Source organism: Mugil cephalus, chromosome 18 (assembly GCF_022458985.1).
Source record: "Mugil cephalus isolate CIBA_MC_2020 chromosome 18, CIBA_Mcephalus_1.1, whole genome shotgun sequence".
Taxonomy (NCBI): domain Eukaryota; kingdom Metazoa; phylum Chordata; class Actinopteri; order Mugiliformes; family Mugilidae; genus Mugil; species Mugil cephalus.
In genome coordinates, this window is record NC_061787.1 from 16,865,566 (window position 1) to 16,884,607 (window position 19,042).

The 19,042-nt window shown below is 43.3% G+C and overlaps 1 protein-coding gene across 1 annotated transcript; it reads right to left on the reverse strand.

The window, feature by feature from the left end:
- Positions 1 to 1,723: 1,723 nt before the first annotated feature.
- Positions 1,724 to 17,346, reverse strand: slc22a17 (solute carrier family 22 member 17). The gene is made up of 10 exons (XM_047568618.1): positions 16,330 to 17,346; positions 13,711 to 14,252; positions 9,378 to 9,481; positions 8,410 to 8,564; positions 7,491 to 7,656; positions 6,886 to 7,010; positions 5,683 to 5,788; positions 5,217 to 5,440; positions 4,414 to 4,525; positions 1,724 to 3,698 (listed from the first exon to the last, which is right to left on the reverse strand). The coding sequence occupies exons 2-10, from the start codon at positions 14,182 to 14,184 to the stop codon at positions 3,422 to 3,424; spliced, it is 1,743 nt and encodes a 580-aa protein (XP_047424574.1). The 5' UTR covers positions 14,185 to 14,252; positions 16,330 to 17,346; the 3' UTR covers positions 1,724 to 3,421.
- Positions 17,347 to 19,042: the final 1,696 nt, after the last annotated feature.

Here is a 19,042-nt window from a genome sequence, read left to right on the forward strand (position 1 = left end):
GTAATACTTCGTCTGACCGCCTATAGTTTTGATAACAGAAGCATTCACTGTGGCATTGTTTTGATAAGAAGCTTCTGCAATGTCACAAGTTTCATTTCCATCCAGTGCTGCATTCATTTTTCACCACAATCTTGTATTAATGATGGGAGAGTCTGACCAATGATCAAAGTCAGCACATCCTAAAGATTCTCAATAGGGTTAAGGTCTGGACTCTGTGGTGGCCAATCCAAGTGTGAAAAGGATGTCTCATGCTCCCTGAAACACTCTTAAACAATTTCTCTATTTCAATATCCCCACACGATCAGGGAAGAAACAATCCACTGGCGGAATAACCCAGTCATTCAGTATATTCAGGTAATCAGCTGACCTCATTCTTTGGGCATAACTTTGCTGAACCTGGACCTGAGCAACACCACGCAAAACATCTCTAGTTTTACTTCCTCAGTCTGACAAGATGGAACTTCCTCAATCTGACGAGATGGATTTAAATAACCTATTGCCAGCTGAAAGGTCAACAGGAATCTCGTATCTATTTGCTTAGTTAAATGCAGGTGGGGACTTTTCTTTTGGCCAGGTAGCGTATGCTGCTCATGCATGTTCATGAGTCATCTGTTTTCTGATAAGTTTCGTTTTACCTAGTTATTTGATGCCATAGAAACAGGATGGGGGCGGAACCACTCGGTGGTTAGCTCTGAAGAGTTTGCATGTGCTCCCTGTGTCTGCGTGGGTTTTCTTCGGGTACTCCGGTTTCCCCCTACCTTCCAAACATGCTCGTTAGGCTAATTGGTGACCCTAAATTGACCCTGGGTATGAGTGTGAGTGTGAATGGTTGTTTGTCTCCGTGTTAACCCTGCGATAGACCGGAGACGTGTCCAGGTGACCAGGTGCACCCCGCCTCTCCCTGATAACAGTTGGGTCTGGGTTAGGCTCCAGCAGCTAGTAATGCGCGGATCAATGCGGAAATATCGATACTTCCGATACCAGGTCTTTATGCTCTAAAATCGATTACAGAAACACCTTCTTTATCGGTGTAATTGAAAAACTAGAAATAAAATAATACTAGAATTAAAATTCCTCACATTATTTTTTTTAACCTTTTTTTCCCGTCTCTCCTGCTTGAAGTGAGACCTGGGATCGGCACAAGGTGTGGAGCTTCCTCTGTGCACCACTTGTTCTAAATTCAGTTTTCTGTCACAGTAATTTGGGACTATACCAGATTTCATAGTCTCTCAACTCATTTTTAAATATAATATTACTTTGATCCACCACTGGATGGTGCTGCGGGCACTGTGAATGTTTGTCTTTACAACACTTTGTTTAAATTCAGATGACCTCCTCAGTTCATCATTTAAGTGCAGACCTTAAATGTTGAGTATCTGTCTTATCTCTTTTTATCTAGACAGATCAGATTTTCATTAAATAAACATTTTAACATTTTTTTTAGCTTTAGCCATATCCTAACATTTTACCTAAAATATAATCCAATAGTCTAGTCCTTTGTTTTACAGAAAATATAATTGTAGTTATTTATGATAAAATGTACTGATCACAATCTACAATGGTAGAAAAGTACTGTATGTAATTCTTGTCTGTATTTATAGACAAACTAATTAGATTTACGTAGAGAAATATCACAAATCTGCCTTAGATGACTTTGAAATTGAACAAATGTTGTTATTACTCACTTTTTGTAAAAAAAAAAAAAAAAAAAAAAGCCCATATCCTTCATTTATTTATCCACTTTTATTTGACATGAAATCAGGCTATAGAGTTAACTGCATCACACTCATCATTGAACAGATCGTCAGTGTTGTCAGACATAATATTACTCAAGTCAAGTTAATCGTATCGTAGTAACAATAATTATCAGTGTATAAGTGTTGAGTGCAAACGAAACAACAACCCCTTCCTCCTGGTCTCTCAAGCGCACTCATACGCACAGGGTTTGAAGCACTGAAACTGAAACATGCTGCGGGAGTTCTCGTTTCCAAAAAAAAAACAAAAAAAAAAAAAAACAAAGGCTCTGAAAAATAAAAATGTGTCAGGAGTCAGGGGTTGATCTGGAGACGGGGTCCTCTTCAGCTCCCTTTCAAACCTCACGGAGCACAATCATCGGACCCCCCGCCCTCTTTTTTTTTGATAAACATTCAGCTAATGTAAGACACAGTCTCCGTGTTTAAGTCCTGACAAAAAAAAACAAAACAAACAAACACCAACAAAGACGTTAATTAGCTTGTTAATTCAAGTCACATCTCGTACCTGTCTATATTCTCTTACAGCTGAGACTGGTCTTCTACAGAGGTAATGATAAGCGTCTGAGGAAATAGAGAAAGATGAGCCCTTCAGTGCTTCCAAACATGCAGATAGGAATGTTGTGACAATAATTAACAGCTTCCCTGTTGTTTGATCAATGACACCAGAAAATTTTAAGATTATTCCACGTTATCTCAGCCCAGTTTAGCTTAATACTTCAAAATGCCCGGCCATAGACTTCCTGAATAAGATAAATGACAACATAAATATGATATAAATATTGCTGGCTCCAGGCCAGTTAAACACTTCTCTGGTTAAAGGCCTTTTCCTTTTTAACCTTTGCTCTAAATGTTGATAACAGTCGGCTCAAAGAAATATCCCTCAACTTAACCAACATTATCTTAACATAAAATAAAAAAAAAAGAGGGTTCAAAAGTGCTTTACACCGCTTCCCAACTGCATAGCATACTGTACTGTTAAGATTTCAGCCACAACGTCTTAACAAAACTCAGATGCCCCAAGAATTTAAAGAAACTAAGTCTAATATAAGTATTTACAAAGAATTTAACGCCAGCCATCCTCTCAAACACCGTCTGGTGGAGTTTTACGACAAATGTCACAGAAAATTATACAAAGCTGACTTTGTTCTGATTTCTTTCTTTTTTTTCTTTTCTTTTTTTTGTTACACTTATTGTGTCGTCATACACAGCAAACATGACAGAAAATGCAGGTTAAGACAAAATGCTAAGAATAGCTAGCCACATCCGGTGTCAGCAGCGAGCAGCGAGCATCTCTACAACAGACACACTGAAGACGGAGGACGGCGTGCAGCAGTGTTTGCTGGTGTGTCTCGTGTGTTCAGGAGGAGATGGTACAACTTTTCGAAATGTGTGTTCAGAGGCACGTTAACACACATCTAAATGGCAGGAAACAGAAAAAAAAAAAGGTGGAGTCAGTGGAATGACTAGAGGATGATATGTTAGGAAGCTTAGATTCTTCTCTACGCTCTTTCCATCATTATCTGTTGCAGCCCTTTCTCTTCCAAGGGTTCTGTATTGCTTTGTCTTTCTTCTCCGCATGAACATGATAATGTGAATGTTCAGGCTGCAGTGGTTTGAGCTCAATCACAGTCCCACTGTTGCAGTTGTGTGTTTTTTTTTTTTTTTTTTTAGGTCTCGGGGTTAGGCGTCGCCAGCAGTGGCACATTGTCCCGCCTCCTCCTGCCCAGCGGGGGGCGCCTGTACTGCTCCCCGTCAGTCAGCGTCTGAGGCAGCGGCTTCCTCTTGCTCTCGGGCAGCAGCAGGATGGACAGCACGGCCAGCAGGGCCAGAGACGAGTAGACCACGTGGTGCAGGAAGTAGCCGTAGTGGTTCCGCAGGTCCATGAGCGGGGAGCTGAGACGGCCCACGCAGCCCAGGGCGAGCACAGCACCTACGCCGCTGCCCCTGTAAATACACAACCCCACACGGTCAGCTCATGTGGACAGAGTCGTTTCAAATATTTTCTTTAAAAGAGACGCATTCGTCGGTTATTGATACGCCAGTCAGGCACAACATTATGACCACCTTCCTAATATTGTGTAGGTCTCCCTTGTGCTAAAGTGTTCTGAGGGTGTCCTGTGGTAACAGGATGTTGTTAGTGGGGGCCTTTGGGTCCTATGGGTTGAGGGGAGGGGCCTCTGTGGATCATCCCACAGACCTGTGATCAGTTTGGGATCTAGTGAATTTGAAGGCCAGGTGAACACCTTGTGCTGTTCTTCACGAATGCCAGGTCCAAAAGTTTCCCAGCAGCACATTGAGTGGTCAATGTTATTTACTTCTCCTGTCAGTGGTCATAATGTTGTGGCTCTTAGGTGTATATTGTTTAATTGGTTACTCTATAGTCTTTCCTGTAAAGCTATAAATTACCTGAAACCTTTTCAACCTCCTCTCTGCTAGAGTAAGTCAGAGTAAGTTCTTACATACTTTTAAGAGGGATCCTCATTAATCAGGATTTTCTTCCATGTCCAACTTCTCCTCATTATTAATAGATACTGATGGAAATGTCCTCGCTCTTGCATTTTTCATGGCGATTTACTCTGGCAGCACTTGGATTCCGTGCAGACTCCTACAAATAGCGTCTGGATCTAAATTTACCACGTTAACTTTTAAATGCGGTTACCTGATGATGGTGGGCATGATCTCGGCGGTGAAGAGGATGCAGAGGGAGGCGGTGGCTTGGGAGGAGAAGAGACCCAGCACGGAGAAAACTGTGATGGCCGTCTCACTGAGATCTAACGGGCAGAAGGAGGAGGAGAAGGAGGAGGAAGGACAAGCATCACTAGTGATGTATCACACTGGTGAGGTGCAGCGTTTCCACCTTTCAGATGATGGATCACCATGTTGGTTCATGTCATTTCAGGAGGTCACATGAAGCATTACCAGTGGCCAGTGCCCCCTCCCCTCCCCCCACGCACCCACCCACCCCAACAACCTTTGATGCATGATTAAAGCCCACAGAGATTTGACTTTGCTGTCACTGCAGTGTCCTACAAAAACTGAGTCATACCACTTTCCAACCACTAGGGGGAGATATACACTCAGGAAACCACATGTGATGTGAGTTTCTAGTCTATACACACTGTTGTGTGAAAACAAAGGCTTCTCAGTTGGATTTTTCCATCAACAGACCAGACCAGTTTGCTTTTAATCTACTCCATGATGCATGAAACAACTTCAACATAACGTATTTGCTGAATGGATCTAACAGGCTCTCAGACTTAAGGTCAGCATCAAATTAAATAGCACTTGCCTTCATTCAAGTTAGGATTTAAGGGAACGAAGGACTTTGATTCTAACAATATCCACGCATAATAACTCTCTAACAACAGGAGGTGATTCCTAGGCTGTAATTAAAAGGCTTTCCACATCTCACTCCTTAGAGAAATTGTTTTTTTTTTTTTGTGCCAACTAAAGCCTGCTTACACTCCATGAGTCCCAGGAGGATCAAAGAGGCCAGCCCCGTCATCGTCATGGAGAGGAGTAGGATGCCACGGCGGCCGCACCTGTCCACGGTCGCCCAGAGCAACAGCCAGGCTCCGCCCCCCGCACACACAGACAGCAGGTATGTCCAATAGAAGCTGGGGGCGGTGCCTCTGACGTCACCCCGGAAAGAGCTGTAACAGTGACTAATGCCGTGAGAGATGAATCTGAGGGAGGAAGGGCAGAGGAGACAAAGAGTGAACAGTCACACATTTTCAAAACAGGTCTGAAATGGGGAATACAACAACCCGTGAGCAGAGGTGAGCGTCAAAACACTTTAAGGATGACACATGAGGCCGCAGCAGCAACAAGGCCGTAAATAAAGTGCAGTGCAAACAGAAAGGGCCGAGTCTGGAAAAAGCATCGCTGCTTTATTAAAAGAGTGTCAGGAGCGCGTGGGATGACTTACGAGGTGAAGCCCAGCACACACATGTTCTTCCAGATGTTCCTGCTGTGGATGAGCTCGGGAAAGGACAGGTGAGGGCGTGAGGACGGAGCCGGCTCTGCATCCAGCTCTGAGAGAAAAAAAAAACACACGTTCTCATTTTAATCCAGTTACAGTTACTGACCTGATTTCTCATTAATCAATAGTTTCGCTGTCAGCTCATTATTAGTGTGGACATGTGCAGGAAGGCACAGTGCAACTAAAAAGAGGTCAATCAATAGACACTAAAACTTTAGCATTTAATAGCAGAATAAAAATAAAAAGAGCATGTTACACACTACAATTCATTTGTAAGACTATTTTAACATTAATTAACTTGTAATTTCTCCTCTTGTGAGATAAAAACAGTAATTGATGGTGTAATATGATGCAGATGTATGCATATCAAATAAAATGACAATTTTCTTTTACTTGCATTTATAAATTAAGTCTTATTTATAAAGGTTTTCCAACAAAAGTCTTTTCGAAAAATGTAAAAAAAACAGACCTTGACTAAATGAATTATTGTTTCAAACTATTATTAATGAGGCTCTTCTTTATTTTTCAGCACATTTATAAAACATTTAGTTGATAAATATTTTTTTATACCAAAATTCGTACATAGTATTACTCCTCAACTAATAACTGCCTGCCTTTGCAGAGATTTCAAGAATCACTGGCGTGATTGTGAATTTGTGTTTGAAGAGTCGACTACAGAGACGTATCATATGTTATTCGGTGCTGACAGTACTGTCATCACTGTGTGTCTCTTTCCGAGTCACAAATCAGTTCCAGATACTTTGGATTTAATTCAGATGGAAATTTAAAAAAAAATAAAAGTTTCAAGAAGAATAAAAAAACAAAAATCAACAAATAAAGCAAATGTCAGCACCTATAACATGGATGGTTACATGATCACATATTAACTGTTGCAGAGCTCAGTTCATCTTGTACCAGCCACTTCCATTATGATTCCATCTAGATGCAGAAACATTGTGCCTTTAAATAAATCATGATCATAAATGAGCATCATTACCTGCTCTTGGTGCTAGTGGTGTCTTATAGTCATACCATAAAGGCACTGCAATATGTAACCCATAAATATTGCAGGCTTCATGAATGGTCATTCAAACCCACAAAATATGCGAAATACGAGGAGACAATCTGAACTGTTCTCTCCAGACGCACCTGTGAAGCTCTCGTCGTCCCTCACGTCTCGGTTGGAGTTTCTTCTTTCGCTGAACGCGTTCATATCTGCAGATCGCTCCGACAGAAGGAGCCAGCGAGGAGACTCCGGAAAAACCCCAGGAACGCTGCAGGAGACGAAACCACAAGTCCACCCTTCATTAACAACCAATATTCTTTAGAAGCTTTAAGATTTTCACGGTCAAATTTCTCTCCTTCAGCGTCGAAAATATTAAGTGTCGCCGCAAAGCAGCACGGCGCTGTGGTAATCCTCTCTGATTAAAACCTGTAAGCTTCCTGTAATCTCTGTTAATTTGAGTGTTTGAAATTGCAGCGAAGGCTTATCGTGTCACAGACATCTTTGTGAGGCCTTAAAAGAAAGTAGATCTAACGTGTTCCGACGTGAGCTGAAAGGCCCGGTGCGACGAGGGGACTGAAATCAATACGATCTCACAAAGCTTTCACTCAGTTTGGCATCGAGACACTTTATCGAACCACAATCGGGTTCCTCCGTTCTCGTGACGTTTTTATTAACTGTAGAGATATTTAGAAGAAAGTAAATACCTAAATAAAATCTTCTTAAAACATTTAATAATTCAAACTCCTACCCGTAGCTGAGGAACAGCGTTAGAGGGGCGGCTCCGGCTCCCAGCAGGCCCCTCCAGGACTGGCAGCCGAGGGCTACGGCCAGCAGCAGCAGCTCCCCGGCCACAGTCATCAGTCCGGCCAGCATGGTCACCACCAGCCGCAGAGACGGCTCGCACAGCTCCAGACCTGACACAACGACACAACGTCAAACGCTTATTTTTACCCCTCTCTTCTGCCCCATTTATCTATTTCTGCTGCAACTCCGGAGGGTTTGACAGCCTGTAACGTATTGTTTTATTTCGGTATGTGCTGCTGTTCGAGGGTTTGAGCCTCTGATTCTCGCGTTTGTTCGATAACTTGCTTTGACAGGGAAAGTATATTTTGTGCGGGGTGTTACAAAAGCACCTGCAGAGAGTTTGTGGATGTTCTTGCGCTTCTTGAATCGTTGCCAAGAACTAGATGCAACGCCGCGTTCGGCGCTGTGTGAACGGGGCCGAGAGCCAAAGGTTTATTTGTTCTACTGACCAGTGAAACGGCTCCACAAACTAAAACATGCACCTGTTCAGTAGCTCAGCGCGCTAAACCCAGTGCTTTAAAGAACAGCCCGACTCTCTGAAGGCCAGAGTGCACACAAATTGCCTGTTTCGTACAGATCACTTGGACAAATTCCTGCAGCGTAACAACTACAACTTTTTAGTTGCCCTCTGGTTTTAGTATTCTACATGCGTTGGGTCATTAGGCCTAATTAGTGGGATAGGGAAGCAAAGAAGAATGAATACATCCAGAGTTAATTCAGCCCTTTGAGATTTTAAAGTCGCTGCAAAAAAAAAAACTCGAATGAAGGTTGGGAGAAGAACAATGATTCATGCAGAAGCTACAACTGTGCATTAAATATTGGGAGCGTGTCTAAGTGCGTCTTCCAAATGCTCAAGTACTCACGGGTGATATACAGAGTCAGATAGACTCCTGCACTAGCAGCTGCCAGACAGAAACGCATCACGATGAAGATAGAGGGGTAAGGAGAGACACACACCAGGACCCCAAACACCACAGACAGAGTCAGAGAGGTCAGGAGGGTCTTCGACCGGCCCAGTCTGGAGGGAAACATTTGGATAAAAACATGAGTTTCAGATTAAATTGAAATTAAAACACATGTACAAGAATGGTTAGTATCAGAGGTCAAACATCAACGACATCAACAGAGAGAGAGATTAGAACAGAAAATAGGACGAGGATTCATTTCATAAAACATATTCCAGTTTCACGCAATTTATACCAAGACCAACAAATGAAGCACATGCTGCAAAATCAAAATCAATCAAAACATTTTAGCTGAAACTTCGGCCACGAGTCGAGAGCATAACTGAGCGCTAATGAATCAATGGGACGATTAGCTCGTTTTCAGCTGCGTGCAGCAGTTTTCCAACCAGCAGATTAGCACGGTTCTCGTTTATTCCCCGTGTGTCGTCCCCAGGAGGCAGCATTAATTCACTGGTCTTTACAAACGAGACACTATGCTCAATTGGTCAGCAAATTAATGGGGCTGTTAGCTGATTAAACTGGCATCTACCTCACGATCCATCCCTACAACCTACAGCATCCCTCTTCCAGCGAATAAATAAAAGCTATTAATTGCTTGCGTTGGATCATAATATTACGCAAAGTGATTAAAAAGAAAATTATGTAATGGCATTTGAGATGTGACAATAAATGCGCTCTTGTTTTTATATTTATTTTATCTGAAGAAAATACAGTCAGAAGAAACTACAGGCAGGAATATGAAGTCCAAAATAAGAAAAATTGAGTTAAACTATGAACTAAACGATTAAACAGCAACAACTTGTGAACACTGAGCAACTTATTAACAGAACCTCCGGGTTGGTAGTGTTTAACTGGTTGTGTGTTACCTGTCGGCTGCGTAGCCCAGGCCCAGACAGCCAGTCAGGACGCCCAGGATGAAACACACCTCCTCCACCGGGACCAGCCAGTACTGGCCACACACCAGATCCCACTGGACAGAACACACACAGGAGGGAGAGCGGCACAGGGTCAGGTGCTGTCTGTTAAAGCTAGTAGGACATTATATGATCCAGGCTTATGAGCATCGAGCACATGTGAAAAGCAAAACTGGTCAGTAAACAGAGAGATGCAGTTTCCAGAACAGACGTTATCTGCTGTTACTTATCAACACCACTATACGCTGATCAGACATAACATTATGACCACCTTCCTAATATTGTGTAGGTTTCCCTTGTGCCTCCAAAACAGTTGGGACTCATCAGAGAATGGACATGGGTCTTCTGAGGGTGTCCTGTGGTGTTTGGTAACAGGATGTTGTTAGTGGGGGCCTTTGGGTCCTATGGGTTGAGGGGAGGGGCCTCTGTGGATCATCCCACAGATTCTTGATCAGTTTGGGATGGAGTGAATTTGGAGGCCAGGTCAACACCTTGTGCTGTTTTTGAGTTGTTTTTTTAGTTGTTTCTAAACCATTTTTATCGTGTCTGGTCTGTCTAAATAGCATCCACAGTAATGTCACGTCCAAAAGTTTCCCAGCAGGACACTGAATTCTCACAAAGTCTCACTTCTCTTGTCAGTGGTTTTAATGTTGTGGCTGACTGGTGTATAATAGCAGTGTGTGTAACAGTTGCAGTATAATGTGACGTGTAATAGTTAGCTTGCATTAAAATGAATAAATAAATATGAATAAATATGATCCACCTGTGCTGATAAGTAATTACTGTGCACACTCCCAGGTTAAACGGGAGAATTAAATTCATAATGTAAACACAGGAAGACGTAACCGCAGGTTATAATTGTACGTGTGGTCGGGATAGTTGGAGGATAGTGGCTGTTACCAGTACACTGTTAGCAGACTCAAGTAAGAGTTTGCTTAATGCTTAAACATTTATTAATGCATAACTAAACTAATGCCTGTTGGACTGCATCAAGCAGAGAAGCTACAAAGAAAGTCTGTGCATGAGTTATAAAAACATATCTCCCCTCAGACCTGAGTATTATTTACTTTAGGCCCAACCACTGATTTGCATTTACAGCTGAGCTCTGCTAATGTTGCCACTGAAAGCAAACTGTTTTTAATGATCCAGAGGGAGAGAGAGCAGAGGGCCGGGGAAATAAACCCTGCACAATTGGAACCTGTGCACAGAAACACAAAAGCCTGCCACGTAATATCAGGTCTCCTACGGCTGTGACGCAGAGTCACAACAATGCACTCTGGCTGGGCAAAGGGCAGCATGACGACGCCGAGGGCTCATGCAGGTGGAATGAGTTGGAAAATGCTCACAAACCCGTTCTTGAACCGCCCCGGCTGGTTTTTATGAAAGAGGCTCGAGCGCCATCAGACTTCCTCTAGGAAGGATTTGCTGGAATTTGTGTTCAGTTATGAAAGTCAAGTCCAGGACCAGTCAAGTTTTAGATCTCAGTAAAAACACAGGTTTTTAAAATTAAAATAATAAACCATGAGGATTTTATATCCCAACAAGTCTGGAGTGTAGTGTGGATACACTTTGAGAGCCACGGAATAGAAGTGTCAAGTGGAGTTTGCCTCAAGAGAAGTGAAGTATTTATTGATCAGTGGATCAGAGGTGAAGCTGATCAGAGATCTTCCTGCTTCCTGCCAGCTCAGCAAAACAACGCAACGCAGCACTGCAAAAGGAACACACCACCCCGACAGTAAATAATAAGCTCTCGCTCTAAACCGGACTCCAGAGCTGAGTCAAGTCTCCACACGGATGCATCCGCGAACTTGCTAAATGTATTCCATGCATGCAGCTGCATTTATGTATCCACCCCAGCTCCACTGCGGTGGTGGTGGTGGTGGTGGTGGTGGTGGTGGGTGGATTAACAGCAAACTGGCCGAACACTGTGTACTGGAGGGCTGGGTGTGGTTCCCCGCCCCAGTATGATTTCACAGAAATGAGAACAGGCATTCAAGTCCAAAGAGCAAAGAACCAGCCAGACTGTGTTAAAGTCAAACTATCTATTCAATCCTTTCTGCACTACGAGAAAAGAAAACGTGAACCTGTTCAAACAGCGTTCAGGGGACGTGATTATATTTAAAGACAAGGTGCATAATCTGTTCCCTCTTCAAGATGCCCGCAGCCTGCTGTTTAAACACGCTGTGATTAAAGAGTAAGTTAGAGTTTAAAAGTCGTGCCCTTGAGCAAATGATTAATGTTACCCAGACCCTGCTTAGTAAATAGAGACAAGTGAGGGGCCCCCAAGGGAGTTTTTTTTTTTTTTAAAGGAACATTTGTGTGCGTTTTTATCCAGTTAGGTTTAAATACTATAATTGAAATATGTTTTCTGTGGTTGCTGACATTCCAGACGTGTTTCTGTTTCTGTCCTTTCATGTGGACACGGTGACGTAGGCAGGTCACATATTTCTTACTGAAGTCACAAGGCATTAACCAAACCGGCTTCACAACCACGAAGTCGAGTCAAATCGACAACAACGCTGTGTGTCGAGCTGTTCTACTTATCAGGGCTGAATAACTTCATCAAACCCACAGTCGGGCCACAGGTGAGCGTCTGTGGTCCTGGTCTTTACAGTGCGTCCTGCACAGTCGACTCTAGTCAAACGCCGCTCTAATAATCTGAAATGTTTTCATGATGAGTGGTAACAGATTTGTGTGAGAGTCTGTGTATCCGAGGTCGTTGGCTGAAGTCTTTGTGACGTGTTCAGGCCCCCGGACACAGTCGACTTCTGTCTCAGCTGGTTGACGTCCTCTGATCTTTTAAAGGACTTGAGATAGAAAGTATTAAAATGCATAAGAATGTCAGATACTGTGGCATTTCTCGGTTCCCTCTGATGTGTGAAACCTGCTCTTTAGGGAAGGTCTGACCTCTCACAGCTCCAGACAGGTCACGTACAACACATCCCTGAAATCACTATCTCCTATCCCCCAGCGCGCATTAATCTTCCTGCCATCACAATCCTCCACGCAGCCACAGCTGAATGAAGGTCTGACGACAACCAATATCTGACCAAAGATACAAACAGAGACAAATATAGACCCAAGGACTGAACCACTAATCATATGAGAGACACTTTAGCTAAACAGCACCTTTTAAGTTGTTCTGGGCTTTGGGAGTAATGTGTATGGAACAACAGCAGACTGGGATTAACCTCCAGTCACTCAGGCTCATGTGACCACCTGTTAACATCAGCACTCGGACGTTTGTGTAGGAAAATGGTATTAAGGCTCTACTAAATCTTTCCTGAAACAGGAGTTTCCACAACAACTTCTCATCCAACAGGACTTCAGCTAAAAACATGGCTGACTAAAATGTTTTGACGGGTTAGCAAACTGACAGGACAAGTAAATGACACTGAACCATCTTGACCATCAGTAGCTGCGTTTCTATCGCAGCTTTTCGCAAAATCAATGTTCGCAAGCAATGTTTCTGAGATTTCGATAAAGTGCAATTGTGCTGGATGGACTTCGAATGAACTGGTCACATGACCCCGTGCATCATCCCCAGTGATGGGAAAATGCGGGGGAGGGGGTGTTTCCATCACAGTTTTTTTTTGCGTAAAAACCTCCTTATGAGAGCGTAAAAGTGTCTCAGTGATATTTAAGAGTTTTTTTCAAGATGTGGGTGTTTCCATCACCAGTTTTTTATTGCGATATTTGTGTTCCGCGCATTTCAAGGGGGAATGAAAACACAGCAAGTGCTCTGCTGGTATTAGTGTGGATACTACTTAGACATGTAGCACCCACCTAGACCAGACCAGACCCCCCTCCCACCCCATAGCAACAACACTCCTTGATAACAGCAGACATCCCCAGCAGGATGCAGCCTCATACAGACACACACACAAAAACTGTTTGGGAATCAAAAAACATGAAGAACCTCTCTGATGAGTCACAAGAGAGACCTGCACGATATTAGGAAGGTGGTCATAATGTTATGCCTCATCGTGTATAAAAAAAAAACACTTGGTTTGTTTGTGTAAAGCTTCAGGGGAGCAGCTCAGTGGCCACCAGGAGTCTATTAGTCAAACCCATGAGTTTAAATATATGCAGCTGTATGAGAGTTTAGCAGGACATTGCAAAAAGTGAAGCTGCGTGCTCAGCGAGACTCGGATGAACACAGGATAAAAAAAGAAATAAAGTTTTCAGCATCTTAAGGCAACTAATCCACATGAAGCTTCGACTATCAGCTAGGCCAGGATCATAATTCTCTACAGCTCGACGGGATTGCAGGCCGGAGTTTTACCTCGGTGACGATGTTATTTTTCAACCCTTCCGTGACGTTGTAGTCCCACCCGTCCTCGCAGTCCACCACAGCTGACTGGCTGCTGTTGACGTACTGCTTACACTGAGACGGGCCCCCGCTGTACCCGGGCCTCAGCCCCTTCTCCCAGGGCAAGGATGCGTTAAGCACCTCGGGCGAAGGCAAGGGGCCCGGGAGGTGGCAGTGGTGGTGTGGAGAGAGGGTGATGAGGGGGTCGGAAGAGAGCAGGAAGGCCAGGAAGAGGTTGGGCAGGATGGAGAGAGCAATCAGCACCCTCTGCTTCTTCCTGCCGAGGGCCAGCACCATCACCTCCCCCGTGGGAGGCAGACAGGGCGGGGCGGGGAGGGAGGAGGAGGACGGGGCTGGCGAGGACGGCACAGGGGAGGAGGGGAGGGACGGAGGGGGAGCGGGGCAAGGGGAAGGGGAGACGAGGGGAGGGGAGTCCGGGGACGTCATCGCTGAGGAGCTGAAGGTGGATGGAGGTGGTTGGTCGCCACAGAGACGGTTCTAGGTGTAGGAGCGCTCTGTGAAATAAAAAGAATAAACCACGTTATTATCCTGCTACTATATATTATATATTTAATAACTCATGATAGTACATTATGATATTACATTTAAACAGTATCTATCTATTACATTTCTGTTATAGCTCAGTGGCCTTGAAATAGAATAGAAAAAATAAGCATAAAGTACGTCTGTTCTGACAGATGCACGCTAATGTCAGGTGTAAATAAGACTTTTCTACCTTTACTGTGGTTTAAATGTCACTACATCCTGCATTTCCCATAATGCACCTGCACAGCAGCTTTCGTCAGCCTTTTCCTGACTATTTCTTTTACTTTTTTTTGTGTTGTTGAGGTCACAATAACAACCTCATCACAGATAAACTGAATTTTATGTGTGAAATCAGGTTAAATGATCAAAATGTTAATTACGTAGTGAAACGTGTGTGGCTGCAGAATTCACACAACACGTGTATTAAACTTTAAAACGTCCAGTTGGCTGATGCTGCTCATCTTGTTCACAGAGCAGCGCTGTACTTCTGCATACCACACGTTGTATGTTATTTGCTAAATTTAACACTGGAGTGAAAGTTCACAGCTGAGAGAGAATTTTCTTTTCCAACCACTCCACACACACACACACACACACACACACACACACACACTGCAGGATAATAGAAGAGAGGGGCTAAAGTATTCACTCTTAACTAAAAATAAAAGTGCCACAGAGCAGATTATTTACACGATCTGACTGAACTGAACTGGACAGTTGTGTTTCAATAAGGCGACTTATAATGTGAGCGATGGCGAAGCAGAAGACTAATTGAACTACAGAAAAATCACGCCACGTTTTCTACATTTTAGCTTTCTCAGTTTGGAGCTGTCAGTAATTAATCAAAAGTGGGGGCCTTAGGTGATGTTTTACTTCAAATCCACGGTTCTCTACTTAGTGTTTATAAAACATTAGCTCTTAGTTATAAGCATGACACATTTTATCCGCTCCCAGTTTACATTATGAGAGAATAAACTCGGTGACTCCTGTCGGAAGAAGGTAGGAAACCTCAAACCTCAAACCGCTATGAGAAAAAAAAAAAAAAAAAAAAAAAAAACATGGAGGCTGAAGATTATTTAAACTACATGAAAACACCACGTTTTCTACAGTTTAGATTGAAAAACTGAGATTTTAGAAATTGTTCAGACATCATCTTGTATGTTTTTTTTGCTATTAATTAATCAATAACATATTAGTACTACTTCAAATCTATTAATATTTGGGCATTAATTCTTAGTTACAGCCCTGACACACTTAGTTTACATTATGAGAGAATATATTTAGTGACTCCAGTCAGAAGAGGGTAAAAAAAAAAAACAAAAACTCAAGAATGTAAATCTTTTCAGACCAGAAGCTCTTAAAATGTCATTACATACATGTGTACATACATATATTACATTATATATTTTCCACTATTAAATTAATCTGTATTGTACGTATCACTTCGAAACATTTAGACTCTAGCTCTTAGTTACAGGCCTGACACCTGGCTCACACTAGGAGAGAATAAACAGTCAGAACAAAAGAAGGCAGGAAAACCTTGAGCCGTGCCCATGTCTGTGCCTGTGTCTGTGTGAACCACAGCCGGCTCTGTGCGTGTGTTCTCGGCTGAGTACTTCCATGTGAACAGCCTCCTCTGTCGGTGCAACACGGGGCCCCCTCCAAGCAGCCAGTGTTTTCCTAACACGGGGCCAGGAAGTCCCACAGGGTTACATAAGAGCTTTTTTTTTTTTTACACGAGGGGAGGTGAATAAAAAGAAAGAAAAGAACAGAAGGAGACGTGGAGGGAATGAAACACGCACGCACGCACGCACACGCGCGCGCGCACACACACGCACACACATACATACACACGGGGGCTGGAGGAGCGGTGATGGAGCTCGGGGGGGCTATGTGGTGGTGGTGGGGGTGGGGGGGCCGGACCGACCAGACACCTGCCTCCCGGGGCAGACTAAACTGAACACCCAGCTGCTTGTTGCCACGTAAAAAACAAACAAACAGGGGAAAAAAAGAAAAGAAAAGAAAAAAAAACAGGCTCTTACTCACCTCTTCAAATGTTGCTAAACGTGAGCTAGGTCCAAGTAGCCCTCTCAAACATCCCAAACATCACCGGGGAGAGTTTCACCGCAGTATCTCCTCTGCGGCTCGATGCCAGGCTGCTTTGTCTGGAGCACGAAGAGACATTTTCCACCCCACAGAAGTGTCTTGTGTTTTTATCCTCTGGTTCAACGCCGCCGCTTCCCCGCGACACAACTAGCAAGGACACCGTACTCCTGTCCTGCTAGCAGCGAGCACGGCTAACCCTCCCTCCGCCACTGGGACATGTGATGATGCCCGCCGGGATGATGATGATGATGATGATGATGGACTCCTCTCCCTCTTCTTCTTCTCCTCCTCCTCCTCTTACCTCCTTTATTGCTTGGTCCCTGGTTTTCCTGCCCTCCGACAAGCCAGTGAATTATTTAATAGCGCACAGCTGCGTCCAACATCACCTTAAAGGGGAGACACGTTGTGAGGGGAGCGAGTCTCGGACAAAGAGCGGCTTGAAGCTGCGGTTTAAAGGGAGAGCAGCTCGGCAGCGGCAGCGGCGAACTTCGACAAACTTCGGCTGACTCCGTCAAAGCGACGTCCCCTCTCGGCTCGCTCGCTACCACAGATCGTTTATATTGAGTTAGACGGACACTTCACAACAAATTCAACAACATTTTTGGAAAAAAAAAAAAAGGCGGGGCTGATGTTATACTACAAACAAGACTTTAAAGTCTTGTAAATTGAATATTACATTATTACATTTTATTACAGTCGGTGAGTGGTTATTTATGATTTCATATTTAATAGAAAGGAGTGTGTAGAGACTACTTGTGTTTTCAGGCTACACATTAGGCTACAGCATTTAATTATTAATAAAGTGTAGCGGTAAAGTATTTTGATAACCAAAGAATGATTTATTTTAAAAACAAAACAAACAAAAAATATTTGGGTGTAGTTTCTAATCATGCTGAATAAATGGGTATCTTTAGAAGATATTATTTCTTGACATTTTGTAAGACATGCGAATGCCTGCCTCAACCAGGAAGTAAATGGCTGTTTGGTTATTGATGTAAATAAATAAATAAATAATATGTGTTTGAGTGAGGCATCTGCTCATTGTGTACTCTGTGCTGCTGAAGACCCACATGCAGATGTCTGCCGCATGGTGGAGCCATAACTCAGAGCGACGCAAGAGGGGTGTTACACCAACTTGATTCCCCCTTAAAAAGTGGGTCATACAATGCTTCTATCCTTCTTATTATGGAGGCAGTTTCCTGTCTGTTATGACAAATTATTATACAAGGGACACGATAACAAAGATAAGATCACAGGTTTCAGTTTGACATTTTGTAAATGACTGTAACCTGTGTAAGTGGGTGACCCTGTGTGACTGAGAGTCACTCGCTCGTATCATTCATTTTAACAGAAATAGGTAATAGCTATACCATTCGGCTTCATTTTCTTTTTGAGTCACAGGCCGAGACGACAATGACTTCCACTTCCTCTCGAAATACTATGACTATGTGCACATATGTATTAAAGATAGTGGACATTACATTAGCAGAAGAATTGAGAAAGAGCAGATAAATCAACCTCTCCTATGCCATCGCTTCACTCTTTCTTTTTGATTATATTTCCATCTACATAGCCATCACGGGACAATGTTTAAAAAGCTTGGTGGGAACATGAAGTTGAGAGAACACACCTCTGACAGTAGAGTTGTTATGGGCGGCCCCCTTGATATTCATTTGTGTAAATGTATGAAACCAAAGTACTAGAGCAAGGCTGAAAATGTTATGCTTCACATGTTTGGACTATAAAAAGAAACAAAAGTCCAAGTGGACGCACAATTTCTGCCATAATAACGGCGTTGGATGAATAGATGAATATAAGCGTGGGCTCATATGGTCTGCTACTGTTGAGTAACTTGCAAGGGATTGGGTGAAATACGCTCTTTCTTCACTCTGTGTAGTTGTTGCAGTCCTGGGACCACAGATTGCCCCACACAACACTGCGGGACATTTCAACAGACACAGTCTCACAAGAAATCTTTATTCTCCTCTGAAGACATGATAGGCTTTCACTCTCCTAAATGTGAAGTTTAATAAGTATCACGAAACGTAAACATCTTATTAATGCTACACTTTCAGTTCAGCATTGCTCATTATAGGAGAGTTTCCGTTACGTGGGTTGTAAAATTGCATATTAACAGAATTTTATGGATAAAACATCGTATTGATATCATTTCCAACTGCTTTTATGTTTCCAAGAGAGTCATCAAGAGCTTCCAGTAAATATCATAATGTTATTGGTGCATGTTTTACTGTGAGTGAGATATTTCAGTTTCCAGTCAGATAATAAAAAACAGGTGGAAATGGAACGGAGTGCGTCTGAGTATCACACAAATGTAAAAGAAATTTAAATTAAGAAAACTCCTGGCTCGTTGCCCCCACCCCCCTCCTCTCTGTCCCCTATCTCTATGTCCCTTCACTACCATCACAGCCACAGGAAGGCCCTGGCAGCTCAAAAACACTGATACTATCTCTGAGCTCCTCATCTCCGTCCTCCGCTGTGTCGAAATCTTGCCCATCCCACAAAGGGAAACCGCTGGTGCACAACGGTCCACGGCATGACGTCCGTTTCTGTGGGTTGACGACTTATGGTAAATAACGTGGTAGGCGTACGCCATGTTCCCTGCCGGAGGACGCAGTGGAGAATCACTGAGAAT